Below are 22,788 nucleotides of genomic sequence, written 5' to 3' on the forward strand. Positions count from 1 at the left end.
ATCTCCAGCTGTCAACAGGCAAGCAGTCGCCAGTCCTAAAGTATAAATATTAATTATAATAATTCAGACCACTTTAAATATAACAGGTGGTTTAGGGAGGAGAGAAATTCACTTCTGATAATAAAACAAAGACAATTATCTGTAAATAAATTCCAGATCAAAATGCCAGACATCATCCTTCTACTTAATTTGCATTATAACTACAAAGAGGTCAGCAGTACTGACATTGTTTCTTTTTTTAGGACTGTGTCCTGAATGCTCGTTCAAACTCAACTACCATCACAAGTAAGCCCCCTTACATTTGATCTTTAATATTTTTTAAAAATCTAGGTTATTTGGCTCTCTGAGACACATTTCTGAGAGTGTGGAGAGTGTGCACTTGTCTGCTCAAAGTAGGGCAGACCACCATAGACAGCGAGCACACACAGTGATGCGGTGCTCTGGGGCTTATAAATCGAGCCTCGGCTCATAACTGCTGCCTGAAATTACCAGCGATGTTATGATGACTATCAAAAATAATTAAAAACCAATATCCTTTTGCTTTGATTCATTCTGTGTTGCTTTTAGTGCAACGGTATAGTTTACCATGTTCTATTTTGGTCAATTTGTGCTTCTTTTCAGGAGAAAGGAGGTGAAAGTGAAGAGAAAAAGAAAGATCTCAGAGGAGAATGAAGAACCAACAAAGAAGAAGAAAAAGAGGAGGAGGAAATCCTCCTCTCATTCTAAAAAACACAGACACAAGAAGCAGAAAGGTAACGCTTCTCCACAATCTTCTATAAGATTACTTTTCTGGCTGCTATTTAATGAGTCTACCACTCAGAAGCAGCTTTGTTTACATTTTATTTTATTTTATTGAAATTTTATTACTCTTTTTGGCATTTCCCACAGACCGCTCTACCTCCTCCAGCAGTTCGGAGTCAGAGGCACAAAACTCTGATAAAGGTGGTGCACACAACTCCAAATCACACCCACACATCACTTTCACACTGAAAAAAATAAATCCAATTTTTATCCCCTTCCTTGGACATTTAGATCGCTTTACTTCCAACTTTTTGACTGAAAACATGCTGACAGCTCCTGGAGGCACATAGGTTAACCCTGCTGTTAATGCTAATCGGCTGACAGAGGTTCTGTCTTCTTTTGACTTTTACTCATTTTTTAAAATGTTTTTATCTCCACTTTTATTTAGTCGTTCGCTGTGAACAGCGTGACATAAGGTGCGCCTCTGCCCCCGTGTGTCTTTGTTTTGTTCCTTGACGGATCACAGGGCAGGGAAGGTGAAAATGTACGCGAGAAGCAAACTTCCTTGTTATATAATTTAGCTCAGCATGCTGTGAGAACCATAAACACACACATGCTCCCTGTTTGTATTTGTATTTGAAACTGGTGGTCTTTAGAAATGAGCACCAGACCTTTTTAAGAATATAAGTTGTTCACAGATGCAATTAAGGAGCTAAAGAGGCTGAAGTAGGAAACGCACAACAATAATTAACCTGTTTCAACTCATAGCAAGTTATTTTACCCCAACAGATTCAAGAACCAACTTTTTATTTATTAAACAGCCTTCCTGGAAGATTGCTTAAAGAATCCTCTCACATAGGAAATGACCGTCTTTTGTTCTTAGTGACCTTTGTTCTGGTTTTCTGTTCTTCATTTTTTACTTTGTGACCTTTCACCTTTTCTTCTCTAGTTTTCTACCTACTTTCTTTTTTTTATCCTACCTCTTTTCTTTCCTCTTTACCTTCTTTTTTCAATGTTTCCCCCTGTCTTTTACCTTCCTTTATTCCTTCTACGTTCCTTCCTTTCTTCTTTCTTTAATTCTTTAATTCTTTACTTTCTTACTTCCTCTTTTCTTTCCTTTATTCCTTCCTTCGATCTTTCTTTCTTTTATATTTTTGCAAAAAAAACACTGTTCACTTTTGATCTTGTTTTCTATTAAACTATCCTAACAGACAGTGAAGCTGGGAATGAACCAGACAGCCAATCAGAAGCTGACCACTGGCGAGGCCCCGCCCCTGCTGTGGAGGAAAAATCAAGGTGAGGTTAACGGACTAATCTTCATATATTATCTGCCTCTCTAAGCTCTCGAATGTGTGTTTTGGGAATAACACAGCATGTACCTTATTTAGATGTTTGTCACCGCGCTTTTTTTTAAGCTGTCAGGACAGGTGGGAGGCCAAACCTTTAACCTTCAAGAGCCCTTTTGGAAAAGTTTTCTGCATGTCAACCATTCTACAGTTTCCTGCTCCCTGTCACTCATCATTTGTGCTCTGAATCATTGTTGGAAGCCAACAATCATCTCACCTCATGTAGAGTACAGATGCTCTGCCAGGGTTAATCACAGCCCCCCTATTTGACTGTTTTACGTCAGCACTGAGCATGACAGGAATTGACATGTCTGTGTTTTGGTTGTTTCATCTGTTTAGGGAGGAAGAGTTTGATGACTACTTTGAAGACATGTTTCTTTGAATCTGCTGGTATCAGCGGCAACCCTGCTGTGACTACACTTCCTTTTGTATCCCACTGATATTAAGTATGTTCTATTTGGGTCTTGCGTGCATGAAATAAACATAATGTTTATCCTGCCTCTCCATGTCAGTTTTCTGTTTACATATCTCGGCTTCCTTTGTGCTTCACTCTCTGCACCATCATGATGAGAATAATTGGAAGTGGTTTGAGGCTGTGTGGCTCATAGGACGGTGATGGCTGGATAGCATACTGCTTAGAGGCATGATAAAAGTAGCTGTTTTGTAAAAGTATCCACACCCCTTTATTTTTGATAGCTTTCACTCATATTTGTCAACATTTTGTCACGTTATAACCACAGTATTCAATTCACTTTAAAACGCACGTATGTATGTAGATTTATATGAGCTAAAGCTTACACACAAAAAAACTTGAAAACCTGACAGAGCAGCAGTGTGAGGGAAATTGCCGTGAAATATTTAGTCTTCTGAAGCTGGTGATAAAACCCAGGAAATTTTAGTCGTCGTTTACAATTTAGCGCCTCTTCAACGCCTGGCACTAACACCAGTTTTGCCTGATCTGATCATGCTGAATACAGATGTGAAACCAAACAAAACAAACTCAATTCAAAAACACTTAATTGATCCCAAAGGGAAATTAAATATCTACATAAATAATAAATAATGTAACTCATTTAATTAAAACATTGTTGAAATTAAAAAGCTTGAATGGATTAAGACTATAATCAGACTTCAGGCCACTTTGGTCTGTGGGCTTATGGTGACATAAAAGGCCTTGTTTTAGACTCTGAACTTTCCAGTGGCGTAGCACATGTTTGATACGTGACCTTAAATGACTCTCCTCTAGCTGTTACTACCTGGATGCCCTCTAGTTCATAAAAAATATAAACTGCACTTTAAAATGAGGCATCGCTGCCAGATGATTTAAAACAATTTGACAGCTATTTTCAGGTGTGTTATGAAGTATTTTATTGGACTTCCTGTTGAGATAAAAAAATAAATAAAAAATGGGATTATACAACTATTACTTGACTGCCAGCTCACTGTGTGATGTACCTACGCTATTAGAGAATGTGTTGCTAAAATCTGAATGTATTGTAATGACACTCGGTTTTGAAGCTGTTCACTTGTATCTGCAGTTATAAACAAATCCTTGAAATCAGAAATGATGGGCTCATTTAAGCAGCTTACTAACACAGTATAGATTAAAATACTTGACATGCATAACACATGGGAACAGCAATATGATAATGGCACAGGTTTTTATGTAGCTGTTTCCTCCATATGTAGGAGATGACATTTAAACGAACATCAAGAGAAAGTTGAGGTTTTTAAAAACCAAGAAAAGTTTCAAAAAGGACAACGCACGGGATTGCTAAAAAGGCAAATCAAAACTTGTTTGACTTCAAAAGAACTTTAGGAGGATGTAGTCTCTTGACTCAATGTTTTTCTGTGCAGCAGGAACTTCATAAAATAATGAGACAATTTTTTTTAATTCTGCTCCCTCAAAATTCACTGTCAGATGTTTGCAAACATAAAGAAAAAAGATCAAATTCGTTTGTGACTTTGCAAGCAAGTCAGGAGAGCTAAGATACTTAATATGGAGCACATGACAACCAAAAGCAGAGATTTTCTTAATGACCAGAAATGAGAAAATCATTGAAAGCTAGTTGTCTTTTAACTGTTCACCAGGAAGAAAAATGCTTACGAATGGAACATTTTGTAAAGAACTATAAACATGAGAGAAATAAGCACATAGAAAATCCCAGAAAAAGTTAAGCTTTCTATTTACTTCAGTCAACAAGTAGGCTGCGGATTAGCTTCAAACATCCCTCAGTCCAAGGGCATGCAGAAGTGGTCGGCTCACAAAAAAGGAAACTGCATGGAGCTGTTAGAAGATTATGTGCCATATCTTAAATAAATACAATTACTTTACCTCTTTGATGCTGCCTATCTTTTCCTTTTCTACCTTGCTTTTTCAAACAGGGACTCGTGTTGGTTTAAAGTATAGAGAATGATACGGTGCATGCCCTTCCCCAACTCGTTGCTTTGCACTGTCAATCACAGGGCTAGAAGAAGGCTACTCTTATACTTAGAAAAAACACCAGTAAAGGAGCAAAAATTAAAGGAGCGTATTCCATCATTCTTTTTAAATTGTGTATATAAGCTTATTGTAGAGCCAGAATATTTAAATATCTTGAGGTTATGAAACATTAATAAATCAAAAGCATATGAAAATGAATTTTTAAAACACCCATTTGTGTCAAGCCCACTAAAACGGGAAGGTACGACTATATATGACTGAAACTATTGGGTATGTACTGGTGCTGTCTGTAAATCACTCGCAAAAATCATAGAATGAACTGACAAAAAATGTCAGCTGATTGACAGTAGAAATAAAATGTGAAAATTGTTGCCACTTGGCTTGAAATCACTTTCTAGGGTCAAACAAGAAACTAACTAACTGCCACATCGCTTGGAATCTAATTTTGATAAGTACAGAACTATAGAGTCATTAAACCAAAACATGAGTTAAAATTGTTGAGAAAAGTGACAAAGAAAAATATAAAATATTTCCGGTAAGTGGCTGGCACATACTAGTAAACATAAGGGAAACAATGCTGGTCAGAAGGGGAGCAAAAATGGCAACATCTGCTTAAATTCTGACAGAATTTGAATGTTCTCAAATATATTTTTTGTCCCAGTTGTCATCTGCCTTTCAGGTAAATTACAGGCAGTTGTAGCTTATCAGGGCGCGGTTTTAAATCCCTCCATAGTGTGCAAGTTTGCAAGGTCACATTACAATTAGTCTAGCTAGAAAGCTAAACATTTTTCCTAGCTTCTTTCACCTCACCAAATAAGCTGCCACATAACTTTACCTCATGAACTTAAAATCAAGCTGGAGACTTTGCCATCATTATTTTTGTCTTGAGTGAACATTGTGTTATTCACTGACTCCCAAATTTGGTGTTCTAAAGTACTGTCATCCCTACTGTATTTCTCTATTTTTGTTAGTGGATATAAGTGTAAGCTAAAAGCCCTGACACATTCAAAAGGCGAAGTTTTTAAAATGACGATAAAAGCCCTTTAAGGTAACCCTGTTAAAACTATTGCTAGCATGCAACAACAATACTTTGGCTTAAAATCATTTTGGAAATACTATAATTTGTGGTATTTTTGCTGAAAACAATCAAACTGTGTCTCATTCCTGTGTCTAGGTCCTACATCTTAATTTAAGTAGAGAAAAATTTTGTTCTTTTGACAGAGTAGTGTAAATACTACTCTGTATTTACTTAGTAAAAGGAAATCTCACTCTTGCCTAAATTGGGGAGAAAACTGTGATATTGATTAAACAGTCAGACGAAGATCCTGTAAAATGAAACCTTTTAAGCTTCTTCCATCTTGTGAGATTATGTCTAAGAGGCATCCTTCATTTTAAAGGCTAAATATTTTTGCAGTTCATAAACCTTGTTAAAAGATGACAAAGCAGCACAAAATTTCGAGCTTCCTGCATGCAGAATATGCTGAAAACAGACCCAAGCAGCAGCAGCAGCAGTGAATCAGACAGGGATCAGAATCAATCCACTGATCCTCTTTCCCCCCCATAGGCTCATCCTCCTTTGGAGACTTTAAGATCCTGCACGATATATGACTAAGAAGGAGCGCCATCCCAGCCCCTGCTGAACCCGGAGGGGGAGGGAGAATGCTCAAGTTGGTGCCTGCACGACTCCAGATAACGCTTCACCTTTGTGCCAGAGCCATTTTTCATAATGAGAAATGAGTTACTCTTTATTTTTTAAACCTCCTTCCTACATTTGCTTACAGATATTACATTTCATGACTTGTACATACATTTGATGTCATTTTATACATTCAAAGACAGAACTCTAGCGTCGTAATGACAATTCTTAGGATAAGTACAAAGTAGCATACAGTGCATTTTTTTTCACATCTCTCAAAAACATTCAAAGAAAAAGCAGGGAAGACTTTTATCCCTTTTAGACGGAACTGGAGCATTCTTATAAAAGGTTTGCACCAAAGTCAGCGCTGTAAATTCATAGTGGAATCATCAAAGCTCTCGGGCTCGAGTAATTATAACAGCTCTTCACTTCACCTCAGGCAGCAAACGAGGAGTTTCCAAGTAGACGCAAAGCTGTGCTGATGGGATTAAATGCCCCTGATTGATGCCTCTTTGATTAGAGGAGATGATGTTGCGTAACAGGACGCTAAGAGCCACTGCTCACTTTTTACCTCGTGGAACAGGAGGTATGCTGACGTTGCACTGTGACCTCAGGCGCATGACCAGGTCGGCTAGTTTACAAAGAAACATATTGATTTACACAAAGTTGGTCAGGGAGGGAAGTGGAAAACTTTGCCCTCAACAGTCACACAATCAATGAACCAATAGTTTGGATCTTTACAAGCGTAGGCCGTTTTCACTTGGATACGATAAAGCTCCTGTATAAGACGGGTATTTAAAGTCCAAAGCTGTGTGGATCTCAAACACTGGCTGGCAATCAAATCCTGTTAAAGCTTCTTAAAGGAGAAGCAGAACTGTTGATCTGTTTGACTCGTGAAGGAGGGGTTGCTCTTGCAGCTTTTTATGCTTCTCTCATAAACAGGTTCATACAATTCAAAAGTTATATCTATGTAGCAAAGTGTATACAGATGATAGCATGAGAATAGATGAGCTTCAGCATGGAATAAGTCTGAAATAAAACAATTAGTTTACAAGTGATCTTAAATTTCACAAAGACATACAGGAACATGGAGAAGAATTCCCACCTATTGAGTTTCATCACATTTTGTCACAATACAGCCAAAAACTTACTTTCATACCCCTAAATAAAATCCAGTTTGATCAACTGCCTTCAGAAGTCACTTAAGTAGTAAAAATGATCCATACACAAGTTATTTATAGGCCTTCTGTAACTCTGGAGGAGTTATGAGCTGAAGTTTATGTGAGAGATTCCGTTGAAAGGCCAACACCACAACATCCTGAACACCACATCCCCACTGTGATACACGGTGGTGGGAGCAGCATGCTGTGGGGTTTTCTTTAGCAGGGACAGGAAAGCTGGTTGGAGCTGACTGGAAGATGGCTGAAGCTAAATACATGGCTATCCGGAAAGAAAACTGGCTAACGGCTGCAAAATACGAGACTTTTGAAAGGGTTCACCTTCCAGTAGATAGATTAATGTTTGCAGATTTTCTCCGTCCAGTCGTACTGACATTGAGCTGTTTTGCAAATAAGACTGGACAAAGTTTCCAGAAGCCTAAAGGTAGTAGAGGCAAACCCCAAAATACCTGCATTCTGCATACTCTGAATTTTACTCATATTGTAGTTCTTCCTTTTTACAATCAAGCACTGTTTTGTGTTGGTTTCTGTCTTAAAATCCCCATTAAACACATTTGTGTTCTTGGCTATAAAGTGACAAAAAGCTAAAAATGAACCAGAGGTGTGAATATTTTTGCAAGACAAACTGTACACTTTGCATCATAACACAGCTCTGCATCATTTCAGAACAGCCTCTATCAAAGCTCATCTCAAGTTGAAGACAGTTGATGTACAAAATACCCATAATCTAGAAAAAAAAATAAATGTATAGATGAATAGCATATTAAAATGAGCATACGTTCAGACGACTCATTAGTCCCTTTGCAGGAAAGACATTGTCTTTCCTAATTGTTTTGGCGCCATTGCTCCCTGTGCCTATCGCCTTTACAGCATGAACAGAGCCATCAGATGCTCTTTATGTGCTGAAGGGAATAAATTCATATTTCTTTATAAGCGCCTTTAACGGGTCCCCATCACTACATTTGAAAAGTCTTTATCCTCCCAGTTGGCCCTCACTCTCTCTGTGGTTTGGCTGCTAAAACAGCAGCAGCCATGTGCATTGTGCAGCTTAAAGTATGATTATACATTGTGCTTATGATTGCCAAAGGGACACTGAATGCTATTGCTTTGGCATAGCTCAACAATGACCTATTTAACTGTCTACATTAAAAGATTTGAATCTCAGCGCGGGGAGCAGCTAAATTTATCGCAACATGATTTCAAGCATGCCAAAAAAAAAAAGTCTTACATAAAATTATATAGTGAGTTTGCATGTTTTCAGTCACTGTTCAAAACAAAGGGAGGAAGAAGTTTCACACATTCCTTCTCGATAAGATCTTCTCTGTGCAGAGTCCCACTGTTACTTCCGGCTCCAATTCTTCCTCCCTGCTTGGAGATCAGTTCATGCAATCCAGATCGGCGCTAACTACTCTGGACTAGCTGGAAACAACTGGACCAAACCGGGGTGCCGCATCCGCAGAGGGACCAGAGAGAACTAGCTTAGTTCAGAGGACAAACTCCAAAAACTGATGGCTTTGAGGATGACTTTAAGACTAGAGATGTGTATATCAGTCCTAGTCAGTCCATTTGAGTCCAGATCCATGAAACAGAGAAGCCTAACAGATGGTGCAGGTCTTCGACTTCCCTCCCTCACCACCACCAGCTAAACGAAAAAAGAAAAAGAAAAAACATATTAAAAATGTTGTACTTCTTGGTCTCAAATTACTACAATGCAATCCTTGTTTAACTTTTATACCTTTCTTGGCTTCCTCCTCTTCCAGCTTCTTCTTTTCATCTTCAATGGCCTTCATCTTTGCATTGTACACCTCAGCCAGCTCGTTCCAGTGTGCCCTGTTGTTGTTCAGACCGTCGAACATGGGTGTGATCTCTTTGTGGAACCTGGAGAACTCCTGGGCAAACACAAAGAACAACAGATGAGGGTTATTCTTGTCTTGGGCCCTCTTTAGAGAGCATCTTCAAAGGCCGAATGCTTCACGCACGGCAGCGATCAGGTGTAAGTGTTGCGGCGCCGGTCCACGGGGACAGCAGGCCCCACGCTGTGTGAGCGCTCATCAAAATATCAGCATGGGCTGAGAAGGAGCTTGCTATTGTTGTTCTACAAGTTCACAGCCTGCATCTTTTCATGCCATCTCGGATAGATGAAAGCTTAAAAACATCTCTCTGAAGCTAATAATAGGCCTGCATGAGAAATTATTGAACTCACTGGCTACCTTCAGTCATATAGACAATTTTTATTGATAGATGGTTTACAGCGTCTTAAAAAAGTAGCACGAATTATTTCACAGCCACTGACCTTATTGTATTTTATCGGGATTGTAAGTAAAAGCATAAGTTTCAAAAGTTTGTAACTAGACACCTGATTTAATACCTGAAATAGTAGCTTTGATACTAGAAATGTTATGTTATGTTTCTCAGGTTTATATTTGTACACATTTTAAATACTATAGTTTTCATTCTACTTTACAGTTATCACCTTATGTCTGGTTGCAATTTGAAAAATGTCAGAAAATATTAAAATGTAAAAAGATATAAAAAGGGTTACCAGTATGTTTACAAGCCAATAAACTGAGAAATTATTGAACTTGATGCCAATTGTTTTTATCATGTAGAAACGTTTTGTAAGACTGCTTGAGCTACAAATATGCTTTGCAAGTACTTACTATGCTTATTAGAGAATGTTTAAACTCAAAAATCACACACTAACATTCAAAAACTGCTGACATAAATTGCAAAATAGCTGCAGAGTACATCTTAAAGCCTTATCACGCGGAGTGGATTTAGATTCAAGCAAACACACTCTCTGCCGCAAATCAATTTTCTTTTGAGTCCTAACATCTATCTTTATCGTTTCATCTTTTTACAGTCTTTCTTAAGAGAAGCGGAGAAGCAGTGGAGTATGAGAAACAGCTTACCTTGTACACAAATGAGCACACAAAGTCGATGAAACCACATTGCATCTTGGGTAGCTGTTCTGCACAGTTTCTGTCCATCATGGGCTAAGAGAAGAAGGGAGAAAGAAAGAGAGAGACAAAGAAGTTTTCATGTGAAAAAACCCCCCAAATGAGCACTATAAAAGAAATGGAAAGGGAAGCATGGATGACACCGGAGGGAGGCTGAACTTACAATTGGCTGCTGGTCCAAAACGTTTCTTTCCAAATCGCCCTGTTCCCAGAATTCAGCTGCAACCATCAGAGCCACCTGCAGAAACAGCGACACTCAGAAGGAACAAAGCTTGACGGAGCGAAATGAAAACGATATGAAATGAACACATCTGACTCTAAATGCAGCCTTTTCAGGGCCATTTTCAGCCTTCCCCCATCAATTAAATAAGCAGTTTATTCCTGACCTTCCAACTCAAATAGCCTGAAAAAAATAAGCATGATAGAAGAAAAAAAAGCTAATTATTATTTGCTAGCAAACTTCACTTCAAGGCTCACCTTGCTCTGCACCTCCCAGGGTTTGGTGATGGCTGACAAGTCGCAGCCTGTCATCATCATGGCCCTGGAGGAGAGAAACAGACAGTCAGTCAAAGCAAGGCGACATCCTGGCTGTGATGAATATGATGTTTTAGCGGCCCGCTGTGTCAGAAGGTTTTTCACGGTTGGAACAGGCAGAAACTTTTTTTGTCTGTTTGCTGCCATAAAAAAAGTTGCGTACATGATAATTTCCTTCCTGATGGGGTTGTTAGAAATGTGGGCGATGGCCTCTTTTTCATCTGCCATTGGTTCTGTGGCATTCACAATGTTTTGGAACATGGTTCTCTTCCTGCACGCAGACAAATAGATGAGATAAAAAAAACATTATTATTATGAATATACAGTATGAGGCATCCTTCCCTATACAATGCTGAAGGGTGATTATGTATCTTAATTCTAGCAAAAACATAAATAGAAAAACAACTGATAATAAAATGCATATGGAAACAATAAAAGAAGATGAAGGAGATAAAGTAATAGAAAGAAAGAAAGAAAGAAAGAAAGAAAGATAGAAAGAAAGAAAGAAAGAAAGAAAGAAAGAAAGAAAGAAAGAAAGAAAGAAAGAAAGAAAGAAAGAAAGAAAGAAAGAAAGAAAGAAAGAAAGAAAGAAAGAAAGAAAGAAAGAAAGAAAGAAAGAAAGAAAGAAAGAAAGAAAGAAGTTGCCATAAACACCATAACATTGCATTAATAAAAACAACTCTGATATTAAAAAAAATGCAATTTCAGTCTTGGAAGTAGTGTACTTTTGTGAATAAAAGTGTGTAGAACCTACTTGAAGTAAAGGGCCAGATCAGTGGCAATAATGCAAACATCGAACAAGTGCTGCACAGTCTCAAACTGACGCTTCTGCAGATTGCAGAAGATGTTCAAAGTCTTCAATGGATGAAAGACAAAATACGGTAATCAGTACGACACCAAGAACAATATTAGTCAGTATTTTTAATTTTAATCCATCTATTCACCTCCTCTCCCATGAGTGTCTTGCTGTATTCCAAATGGTGTCTCTCCATAATGGAGGAGCCATGAAGTTTGGCCAGAGGAGATGCACTCCTAAGGATTAGAAAAAAAAAACAGCTGTCATGAGAAAACTGTTCAACTTTGGTCATAATAACAAAAGGGTTTTTTTAACTTGCTTTGTCTGGTAGAGGTTATTTGTTCCTCTGTGGTCGATATCGTGGCAGAAAGCCGCAGCCACCATGGCGAAGGCATCTAGATCTGAGTAGTACTTCCTCAGTCTCCCTGTCTGCAAATCAAGAATATGTATGTGTGTGGATCAGAAATAGAGCTTCAGGAATGTGAAGAGATTTATAGCAAAATACAAATGGCATCACCTGCAGTAGACAGAACATGGTGTGGCCTACATTGAAGCCATGCCTCCAGTTGTGGTATGTAATGGCACGGTAACCCTTTCTCACAGTATACATCCACCTAGTCAGAGTCTGAGAAAACAAAAGAGGTTTATTACTGCATATTCAGTCAAGATCTATTGAGCACCATCCAAGGTTCAAATTTACTTTAGAGTAAAACAAAGAAAGTAAAAATTCTCCTAGAAGGTAGATTTTCTCCCGCTTTAGTTTCTTTCTTTTTTTTTTTAAAGGTTTACAGTACAGTAGGCATGGGTCAAACTTTTAAAGTTATGGCTTAGATACCGCTAATGTTTTTCATCATACTGTTCTATAGCTCAAAGTAGAGTAGCACCATAAAATCAGTTTTTGGACGATATCAAACAATTTATATTAATATGAAAACATAATATGGTGACAACCACCCTCTTCAGATTAGGAGTTATTACTGAGGGAAGAAACCTCAAATTTGCCAAATATCATTATCAGTGGGGTGTTTAAAAGGAAAATCAGAGACACTGAAATCTGAGAATCTATTTAGGGAATAAACTACTTTCTGCAGCATTTCGTGACATTTCTGTGGTTCATTCCGGCTGCCAAAGAGCAAGAGAGAGCAAGCAGATGATGGGAAGGCTGTGTGGAGTACAGCAAAGTAGCTTTGTTTAATCCTTTTGAGATTTCTACCTCTGTCTGGTATAGATTATCCTGGATTCTGAAATGTTGGCAGCCTTTTAGAAATCTCAGAGTTGAGGTAAGGATTTACGTTCTTGAGGAAACACAAACAGAGGCTGCAGATTTAGTGCTGACCCCGCAACGCACACTAAAGTTTAATAAAAGGGCCTGAAAACAGATAAAGTAAACTTAGCAATCATTCTGTCACATGTCTTATTTGTGTTTTTATGTCTTCTGTTTTTATATTTTTTAAAGTTTATTTTCAGCACTACTGGTCTTCATTTGATAGTAATCTGACAGGAAGGTGGCAGAGAGAAGAAAAGTCATGCAGCAAAGGAACTGAGGACGGGAGGACGGGAGTTAAGGAAGTGAAACCCATCACTCTCATTAAAGTAACACTTTAAAATTATAGCTGCTGAGGTATTAGCAACATCTCTCTTAAACATTTAAGTGAAGGGTGGTTACCACAGCAGATAGCCCAACTAACAAGCCAGCTCATATACTTGATAAACCACCAATGAACTTAGTTATGTACATCTCTACTGTAACAATTGCCTTGTTGTTTTGTTTTGGCTTGGGATTGTTTTCTAAAAGATTTTGAGAAGCCTAAACCAGCCCATCCCTACTATAGTTGTTTAATATAATAAAGTAAGTATACAAGGAAACATCAACAATGATTTATCTTGTAGAGATCTCAACAAATAAAGACATAGTCAAAATTCAGACGTGTTGGGAATAGTAACGAGGCCTTTTCACACAGCTATAGTTCAGAACTTCCCTTCAGAAAATGCATTTCAGAATCAAACATTCCTTTTCTGAAAAGCATCTCTAAGCACCTTGTTAGAGCTGCTTCGTTGTGAAAAAAAAGAAAAGAAAAAAAAAAGTGTCAGACTGGGTGACTCACTTCTGGGGGAACTTTAAACTTTTCGACCACCCCAAGCTCAAAGAATATGCGGATGCCAGCTTTAATGAGGCCATGCTCTGTGACGGGGAAGTCGCTGAAGCCGAAGTTGTACAGATTTTCTCCGTCCACGTTGTCGGCAGGTGGGCAGTTTGCCCTCTGAACAGAAACACACAACGCAGCTCACACAACGAATACTTCATTAGAGAAAGTCGGATTTGATTTTGATGGAAATACAAAAGACTTCTTTGATATTAATTAAAGAAGTAATATTTCATACACTGTATAAAGCACACAGTTAGTTTTTACATTTCTCTTCTTTTTATTTTTCTTTCTTCTTTTATTGTTGATGATTTAATGCGTTAAATCATCAATGCAATAATTTCTTGGCTTAAAAAGCCAAGAGATTACCAAATTGTTTAAAGGCATTGAATCTCAGTGAATTTAACCTTCTGACACTAAAGAAAATAATAATAATAATAACAATAAAAATCTCATTATTATAAGATTTAACAAATAGAAAACAGCAAATATTTAATCTGATTAATGAGGAAAAAAAGGTAATTTGTCTATAAACATCTGGTTTCCACTGTAATATCTTGTGATAAAATGACACATACCAGTAATTTGTACATCTCCTTCTGGTCACAGTCTTCAGGTTCAGCATCAAACTTCTCCTTGGTGTTCTGGTTATAAAAAACATTTCACATGACATTTATGTTCTTTTTATCAACATGCCGTGTCGATTAAGAGACCTTTAAAGCACGGTTCTCTCCTTATTCACTTGATGAAAATGCTTAAAGCCATGTATAAGCCCTTGTGTCATTTTTTTTTAATGTTAGTTGCTAGGCGGACGTGTAATAATCCTGACCTTTTTATAGTCCTTTAAAGCTTCTGATGTGAAATTGTTTTTTCAAAAAGCTAGTCTTGGAGCTTTCCTATAAATTACTGCGGCAATTGCTTCTCGAGTAAATGCGAGGACAGACAGAAACGGTTGCTTATGGAGGTAAATGTCAAAGAAAACCACGTTGATACAGACCAGAATGGACTGCATCTCGTCCGAGGTGCATTTGGTTTGGTACATGAGCATCTCCTGGGCAATGTCTTTCCTCCATTCCATACGGTTCAGCTTGTCGTAGGTGTCACAGTTCAACACCGACCACCCCAGGAACTGTGTCAGGGCCTAGTTCAAACAAAGAGAAAAGGATAAGGACCCCATCCAAACAAGAGAAAACTGAAGGTGAACACTAACAGAATCCTTACCTCGGTGATCTGCTCGTCATACTCGTCAAACGGTTTGCCATCCTTTCTGTTGAAGAAGGTGGCGACGCCCACAATTTCTTCCTTCTTGTTGACGATGGGCAGCGACAGGACGTTCTTGATGATGAAACCCGACTCATCCACTGCCTCTTTCTGTAAAGCGCAGAGATTACAGTAAAACCAAGACTTTTGTCCTCTTTACCAGAAATCTGTGACAGACTTCTGCGAAATAGACAAAAGAGCTGAGCATTTGTTGTTCAGTTTGGCCTTGCGTACCTGGAAAGTGAAGTAGTCATCTGCAGCAACGTTCATCATGTTGCAAATCTGTGGGCAACAAGATGAAAACACTTATTATGGCTGGTTCTTGTATGTATGTATATACAGTATGTATGTAGTGAAAAAGTTAGTGTCTAAGTTTGTCATCAAACACATCGAATTGCCTTCCTGATGAAATGTGCTATACAAATTCATTTACTTGACTTGAAATAGCTTTTATGCAATCATTTGAAAATTCAAAGACCTACATAGATATTCAGTTCTTTCAAAAGAAATCTTCAGCTATCCTTTTTTTTTTCTTAATCAGAAAAAGATATCAACAGAAATGTGATTCCAAACTGATGAAAAAGTCAAGGCATCCTATTATTTAATATTACTAATCATAACTTGTGAACATGTTCCTGTCACTGAAATCAGTGTTTCAATATTTCTTCCACTCCGCAATTTCAGCTGTGGGATGTTTGAGCAATCAGCCCATTTCAAACACAATACAAATTTTCAAAGGATGTCTTACTTTGTCACACTTTTTCACACAAATTTATGTTTGCTTATTAGGAATGTTCACAGTATTGGAAGGGAAAATATTGCTATACAATTATGAATATATTTCAAAAACTAAGAGAACAAAAACAATGCCAAAAACAATATTTTAATAGGTTTTTTTTACAGCTAAATGTAGACAGCTGGGACCACAAGTTTTTGATTCTCTTTAACAGAAAATGAACAATCAGGTTTTTTTGTTTGCTTTGATTAAACTGACTTACAAAGCCGTTTTCTGCCACATAAGACGGCAGTCCGCTGACCAGAGCCCAGTGATCTGCAGGTGGACCTCTGGGGAAAAAAGAAACCTGTTAAACCACCAAACTTTCATATTTCAAGCTTAGAAACTGGAAGTGTGACAAACAAGGCGAAACAAGGATCCACCACAATTTAGCAAAAACAGATAACAGAGAAGAGGGGAAGGAATTATGTCATGTTAGAAAATAAAATATTCAAAGCATTATGGGAATTTTTTATTATGGAAAGGGCTATGTGTATATATATATATATATATATGATAGATAGATAGACAGACAGACAGACAGACAGACAGACAGACAGACAGACAGACAGACAGACAGACAGACAGACAGACAGACAGACAGACAGACAGACAGACAGACAGACAGACAGACAGACAGACAGACAGACAGACAGACAGACAGACAGACAGATAGATAGATAGATAGATAGATAGATAGATAGATAGATAGATAGATAGATAGATAGATAGATAGATAGATAGATAGATATTGGATTGGATGTGGCTGCTCACGGTATGACTTTAATTTCTTCTTTGGCTTCAAGGAGGTAGTCAATGATCTTATAAAAGTTGATTTCCTGCAAGAAAGGAGAAAAAACTTTTAGAAATTAGCCATCATTTTTAAGCAAAAACAATTACATGGTTTAAAGGTTTCATAAGAAAAATAGGAGTTTATGCAGGGAAAAGGGAATTTGTCACCCTGCCATCCGGTGTTTTTGGTCCTTTATAGGGTTCCACATCTCCTAGTTTCACAGGCCACTCGTCATAAAATTCCTGCAGAAGGAAACACAGAAAAAGACTGTAGGTGATCCAGCAAATCAATCAAATAAATTATAAATAAGCGGTGTTCTCTATACCAACCTTTTCTTTAGTCATGTCCAACAGCCCCACTGAGTAACGCTCAGATTGCAGGTAGGTCCTCACGGTGTAGAGAGCTTTGTGGAATTGCCTCTCAATGTCTGTCAACTCTTCAAAAACTTTGCTGGCAGACCAGAGCAGCACCTGGAGCCAAACATATCCCCCAAAATATGCTGTTTATGTGATTTTTAACACCATAGAAGCTGCATTCTGGACAGAACTTGCGATCTAGTAAACTTATTCAAGTTTCCATGAAGTACTGTATTTTGCAGGAGTTGTTTACCTGACTCCTCCTGGACTCCACATTGAACATGTAGGCTGTGTGATACTGCAGAGAAATGACTTGAGCAAAAGTCATGTACTTATGGAAAAGCTGTGGACCAAAACAGATGGCAGATATTTAAACACAGATAAAGATTTAGGACACTTGGAATAATAATAATAAAAAAAGATACCTCAGCCAAGCAAATACTGATCTGTATGGATAGTTAAAACACTTTGTAATTCTTGGCAGGGTGATAAAATCTGATACTGATGAATAATGCAAGGTCAAGTGGTGCAGCATGTTTTTCTAAAATGCTACCAATCTATATTTTAAACAAATCAACGTATTCGAAAGGAAATAACTTATCAATAATTCAACTGAGAATTCACCAGAACTGTTCAAACAACATTGTTCCCATCTGAGCCATTTATTCTGGCTGAGATGGGTTTTATTTTGTGGCTTTAGACATAAAGGTGAAATATTCTAATCCAGCCTGCAGAAAAAAAGCTTTTTTTTTCTCCGACTGAATGCTTAAAAGCATGCACACCAAACCTGTCTGGTCTGATCGGCTCCTTCCAGCATAATGAGAGGGATTTTTGTGCCTCATAATCACACAAGTAATTTTTATCCACTTTAACATTTTACTGAACTGAATACAGTTTTTAACTCTCAGCCAGACGACAATAATGAGAATGAAATGCATGTTACAGAACGAGAAGGATGTATTATACGGTTTAAAATTCATGAGCATCTTGAATTCAAAGCACTCAGGGTCAGAAGGATCTGTAGCAACATTCCACCTTTCTCAGCCAGGATAAGCATGGATGTAATGGTCTTACCTTCTCATCCTCTGGCGTGAATGCATCAGCTCCTATTTTGTTAAGCACCATGATGACTCCAAGGCAGTCTTTGTCAGCAACCATGGGGTAGGACATTATGCATTTGGTCTTGTATCCAGTTTGTTTATCCACAAAGTCGCAGAACTTTGTATTCTGGATTGAGGGGGCAGAGGGTAAGAGAAAAGCTTGAATTATATTCAGACACATCAAAAATTAAAAAGCTATTTCCAAGCAGCACCAACAGTCACACTTTCAGTTTTTTTGGGGGGCGGGGGGTTGTGCAGTTCAAAACCTACGAAATTTACGATAATAATCTAAATGGAAGAATAATACTATCTGTAACTGAAACATAGAATGAAGAAATCTGGTGAATAAAACATTTTTAACCACAGAAATCTGACAATTAATTTGCTGCTTTTAGCAATAAAAATCTTGTAGGAAAATATCATGGCATTAATTATGATGCTTTAAAATGTATGACAAAATTGATTTCTAAGATGAAATTGCCTACTAAGCTCATTTATGTATATTTTTTCCAAACTGCAAAATTCTAACCTTTGGCTTGTGGCCTGTCTAATCCTATATACTCTATTAAAACAATAAAATAAACACAATTTATTAAAGATTAAAGTAATTTGTATTTATAAGTCCAGATTAAGAATTTCAGACTAACAAATAAGTTCTTGTCCTAAACAGGGCAATAGAAATGATTTGAATAAATAAATGGATAAATCACTAAATAAATAAGTCAATTAACATAGAAAATAAAAATAGTAGATAAAGTAATTATAAAATAAAACTAACAGAAAGAATAATAAAGGAAAACTTTTGCAACAATTTAAACAATACAAAGTTTATTTGCAGCTCAAGGATTTTGCCAGATTGCTTGAGTTTTCATGCTTAAGTGATAGTTCAACATTTAACATTACATTTATTATGAAACAGAATACTTGTAAATTTTGGTCAATGTATTGTTTTCAAAGTATGTTTATAAGCCCAACCGCATAAATTGTCCCCTTTTTCTAGTTATTATTATTTATTACATTTTTTAGCTTTTGTTGAAATGCTGCACTGTAAATACAAGTACCAGACCAAATGGGAAATTAGAGAAATAACCTAGATTTTATGATTTATTTTCTGCTACTTGCTTAATAATTAACATGAAATATATATTTTAAGGCATAAACGAGGCACATTCTGTATTTAGGTCCGTTATTAAATTTTGGCTAACTATTATGCCCCAAAATCTTGGGACTGGGAATTCAAAATTCTGGATATTTAAAAGCAGGTGCTGTGTGGTCGGTCGGTGACGGGCCCAACTGGTGGTGGGGGCCCAGATCAGGTTTGATTTAGTTTGATTTAGGCCATGTACAATCTTGGACCAGATCTGGACTTGGCTTCAGTTTACTGCATAATTCTTTAACTGACTTTCAAAGCGAGATCCCAGGAATCTTCTTATGTAAGTGAGGCTAAAATTATCTATAGACAGGCTGGAAAAAACATACAGAGAATGTAAACAAATGTGACTCAGGCTTAGTTACTGAGAGTACATGCAGTTTTCGGAAAGATTAAAATATAATAGCAATTACTTTTTTCTCAAATCAACATTTGTAAATGTGTGGGAGTCTGTTTAAGTACTCCCACGCATATAGTATCTGTATCTGGTGATTTCCTATGCAAGTACAAATCGTTCTTCTTATTAAGGGATAGATTAGGTCATCACCTGAACAACCAGCTCCTTTTTTAACAGAGGTGCTGACCCCTTACTCCTGTAGAAACATTTCTGGCTTCATAAAAGTTCAAAATGCATGTCTCTGCTGCGTTTATGATAAATACATGACTGCAAAAGCATAATGCATTAGTTATATAATTATTATGCAATCATTATAAATGTGGTTTTATGAACACAGGGTTTAAGAAAAGAAAGGCTGAAAATAATTTCTGTATAAAACATTTTTTTAAAGTTTGTGTTATTATTCTTTTGTCATTTTTTATTGTGCAAAAGTTGCACTATAATTTTTGAGGTCTCTCATAAATTAGATATCTTCTTTGGTATTATTTACAATTTGTTTTATGCCATGAAACAGTTACATTATTGTAACTGTGAAGATTTTGTCTAAATCCTCATGCATTTTGAGAACTTTCCAAAGTCACTGATTGATTTATGAAACGTTGACCTTGCATGAGCAATAAGCATTAAAAAAGAAATTAAAAAAAAAGATTTTTAGTCTCCTCGCACCGTCTCACCTTAGTAATGTCCGGAACGTTTTGGGGCTTCTTGGAAGTGGCTGTGTAGCCCACTATTCCCATGTCAGTGGGGATCACGATCTCACTCTGCGGGTTCACCAGGTTGGCCTCGTATTTGGAGGTCGGGGTCACGTCGAAGAGGCAGGTTGCGAGCTCGGGGATTCCGTTTCTGGAGCGGCAGATGTAGTAGCTGACCCTGTCGGCCTGCAAGATGAGAGCGGTTCTCTGCAGCACCTTGTGGAGGTTCTTCTCGATGGTCGTCTGCTTCTGGAGCTCCTGGAGCAGCTCGAAGATGATGGCGGCCTCCTGCACCGAGTTAACATCCTTAAACGAGGCTGTGTCCTTGATGTTGAGGGGCTCGGAGAAAGCGGCGCTCAGGGCCTCGGCACGCAACTTCTTATCGAAGTACTCTTTGGCGAACTGCGGGTTGTTCTCCAAGTATTTCTCCACGCTGTCCTTATCTGCCATTTTGTTTTTGGTGCTTTTACTTGTGTCCTCTTCGTGTGATTCCTCTTTTTTTACCAAAGCATCACTTGAAAAGAAACGGTGGAAGCTGAGACGCAAGCCGCGTTCTTGCTGTTTGAATGGGTCTAACAGCGTCCCTTTGAACGGACGTGCATCCTCCTCCGTGGACGCCTCCCGTATCCACCGGCAGACAGTACAGGGGAGAGTGCAGCTTAGAGGCTGAAAGGATCAAATTGGTCACTAATTAACGTGACGTCAGGACATTAAAACCCCGGCTTTAAGCATCCTTAACCTGCAAATCCCAACGCTGATCATTTCACATGGGCCAATCCTACCAAGCCCATGAGGGAGAGTGAGATGTTGGCAGGTAAGATGCCTGGCTGAACACCTGAGCTATAACCGGACAGATCGTTATCAACACCCCTCTGACATGTTGAGAAAAGATAGACGGAGTGAACAGAGAAAACATGCTGCAGACATGGGTTTAGGTTAGAATTCAAGTCCATGTTAAGGGTAGAATGTTATTAGACTGATATTGTCCAACAAATAGCTTTCTCTTCGAGGAAGCTTAGGCATCCAGTTATAGCAGAGGGGATTACAGGCCAGGAAGTCCCCACACCTTTTTACCTTTTACTATGGAGGAGACACCAATCCATAAAACCTTTTCATGGTTTGCCATGTTGCAACTACACATTATGATTGATTTTATGGGGATTTAATGAAAGACCAAACAGAAAGCAGTGCTTAAATATGAAATGGGAGGGAAGCAAAAAAGGATTATGCTATTTTATTTTTCTTCTCGCAAATAATGGGGAAAAAAACTGTTAATTCTTCAGAGGCTTCTTAAAGAATGTTAGAAAAACAAATAGGCCAAGGAACACAAAAATCAAGTTTGGTTACAAAGCTAAATTCTAGGCTTTGAAAAACTCATGAAGCACTGTTCAAACCTTCACCTGAAAATGGAAAGAGTTTAACACCACTGCGAATACATCAATAACTGACCAGTCAATAAACCTGACAGGCTGGGCAAATAGAGCATTAAACACAAAAATCCAATGTTCATCTTTTTTAAAGGAAAACTATTAGTTGTACACTCCAACAATCTATACTTAACGGAAAAGTGACAAGAAGAGCAACAGTAAAAATAGTTTTGACCAAAGAACATATGCTATAATGTCCCAGTCAAAGTCCAGACATAAATTGATTTTAGAGTCTCTGGCAAAACGTAAATATTGATGTATCAAATCTGAGCTTGACCTATTCAGAAAGTACTCACTTAGAGGATTCAAACAGATGTAAAAAATATATATATATATCTAAAAGTCATGTGTGGGTCTTTTACATAAAACCTAACCAAAAATCATTCATCTAAAATGATAATGTGATGAAATTTAAAAACCATCGACGACATCAGAATGACTAGAAAGTGTGCAAAATGTCGTTTTTGCCCAAGAAAACTTCTGTGGCCACAAAATAAACTGTTGATTTAATGTTTTTCAGTGAAGAACACAAATCCTGTCTACTGGAAATCTTACCATTTCCAGTAGACATACCAACTTCAGCCATGCCATGTTTTCTCCATGTGTTTCCACCAACTGCTTAGAAGAGGAACTGGAGAGAATACAGGGTTTTATGAAATAGAATAAATCACAAATGCCCCTGCTTGGATAAAATGCTCGAGGAACTATTTCCTATTGTATGAATACATCCAGAAATTAATAAAATATAGTACAATAAATACAACTGTTTTAGTCTCCATATTGTTCAATGTTTATTTATTTAAATAATTTTAAAATCACTTTGTCCTGTGTTAAAGATATAATTTTGAAGCTAAAAAGATAATCAGTATCCCTTAAAATATAAAATGAAATCTCACAACATAACATGTCAAATAGTACTAGCATGCAGCCTTACTTATTAAGTTATAACCATTCAATTTCCTGACTTAATATGAGTCAGAGCAGACTGTTTAAACAACCTGAGCAATCAAGAGCCAGGAGCTTTGCCAGCCTCACATAACCCCTCCTGGAAGCCAATCCT

The 22,788-nt window shown here is 37.6% G+C and overlaps 2 protein-coding genes across 3 annotated transcripts in view; one reads left to right on the forward strand and one right to left on the reverse strand.

The window, feature by feature from the left end:
• Positions 1-9,190, forward strand: part of LOC102224074 (protein FRA10AC1) — a 28,130-nt gene extending 18,940 nt beyond the window's left edge. Inside the window, exons 10-15 of one of the 2 annotated variants that reach the window (XR_002753381.1) lie at positions 243-285; positions 622-752; positions 889-942; positions 1,953-2,037; positions 2,427-2,533; positions 9,105-9,190. Coding sequence is in view for 1 of the 2 variants with exons in the window: in XM_005804385.3 (XP_005804442.1) it covers positions 243-285; positions 622-752; positions 889-942; positions 1,953-2,037; positions 2,427-2,469 (356 nt within the window). In the remaining variant the exon portion in view is untranslated. Of the gene's footprint in view, positions 1-242; positions 286-621; positions 753-888; positions 943-1,952; positions 2,038-2,426; positions 2,588-9,104 lie in introns of those variants that run through there. The other variant, XM_005804385.3, reaches the window with a different exon arrangement.
• Positions 6,248-20,918, reverse strand: pde6c (phosphodiesterase 6C). The gene is made up of 22 exons (XM_023340758.1): positions 20,284-20,918; positions 18,037-18,189; positions 17,216-17,305; positions 16,936-17,076; positions 16,774-16,848; positions 16,588-16,652; positions 16,037-16,103; positions 15,273-15,320; positions 15,000-15,149; positions 14,776-14,919; positions 14,357-14,422; positions 13,740-13,895; positions 12,152-12,259; positions 11,954-12,063; positions 11,783-11,870; positions 11,593-11,693; positions 11,002-11,109; positions 10,782-10,845; positions 10,468-10,542; positions 10,257-10,340; positions 9,080-9,233; positions 6,248-8,986 (listed from the first exon to the last, which is right to left on the reverse strand). The coding sequence occupies exons 1-22, from the start codon at positions 20,749-20,751 to the stop codon at positions 8,940-8,942; spliced, it is 2,562 nt and encodes an 853-aa protein (XP_023196526.1). The 5' UTR covers positions 20,752-20,918; the 3' UTR covers positions 6,248-8,939.
• Between the last annotated feature and the right edge of the window lie 1,870 nt (positions 20,919-22,788).

This window comes from Xiphophorus maculatus, chromosome 10, assembly GCF_002775205.1.
Source record: "Xiphophorus maculatus strain JP 163 A chromosome 10, X_maculatus-5.0-male, whole genome shotgun sequence".
Classification (NCBI taxonomy): Eukaryota; Metazoa; Chordata; class Actinopteri; order Cyprinodontiformes; family Poeciliidae; genus Xiphophorus; species Xiphophorus maculatus.

Coding starts and splice junctions, on each gene's coding strand:
- pde6c (XM_023340758.1), bottom strand. CDS start 20,751: ATGGCAGATAAGGACAGCGTGGAGAAATACTTGGAGAACAACCCGCAG. Junction 14,920..14,999: donor ATGACGAGCAGATCACCGAG/GTAAGGATTCTG, acceptor TGTTTGAACTAG/GCCCTGACACAGTTCCTGGG. Junction 11,110..11,592: donor GATCTGGCCCTTTACTTCAA/GTAGGTTCTACA, acceptor GTCTGCGTGCAG/GAAGAGAACCATGTTCCAAA.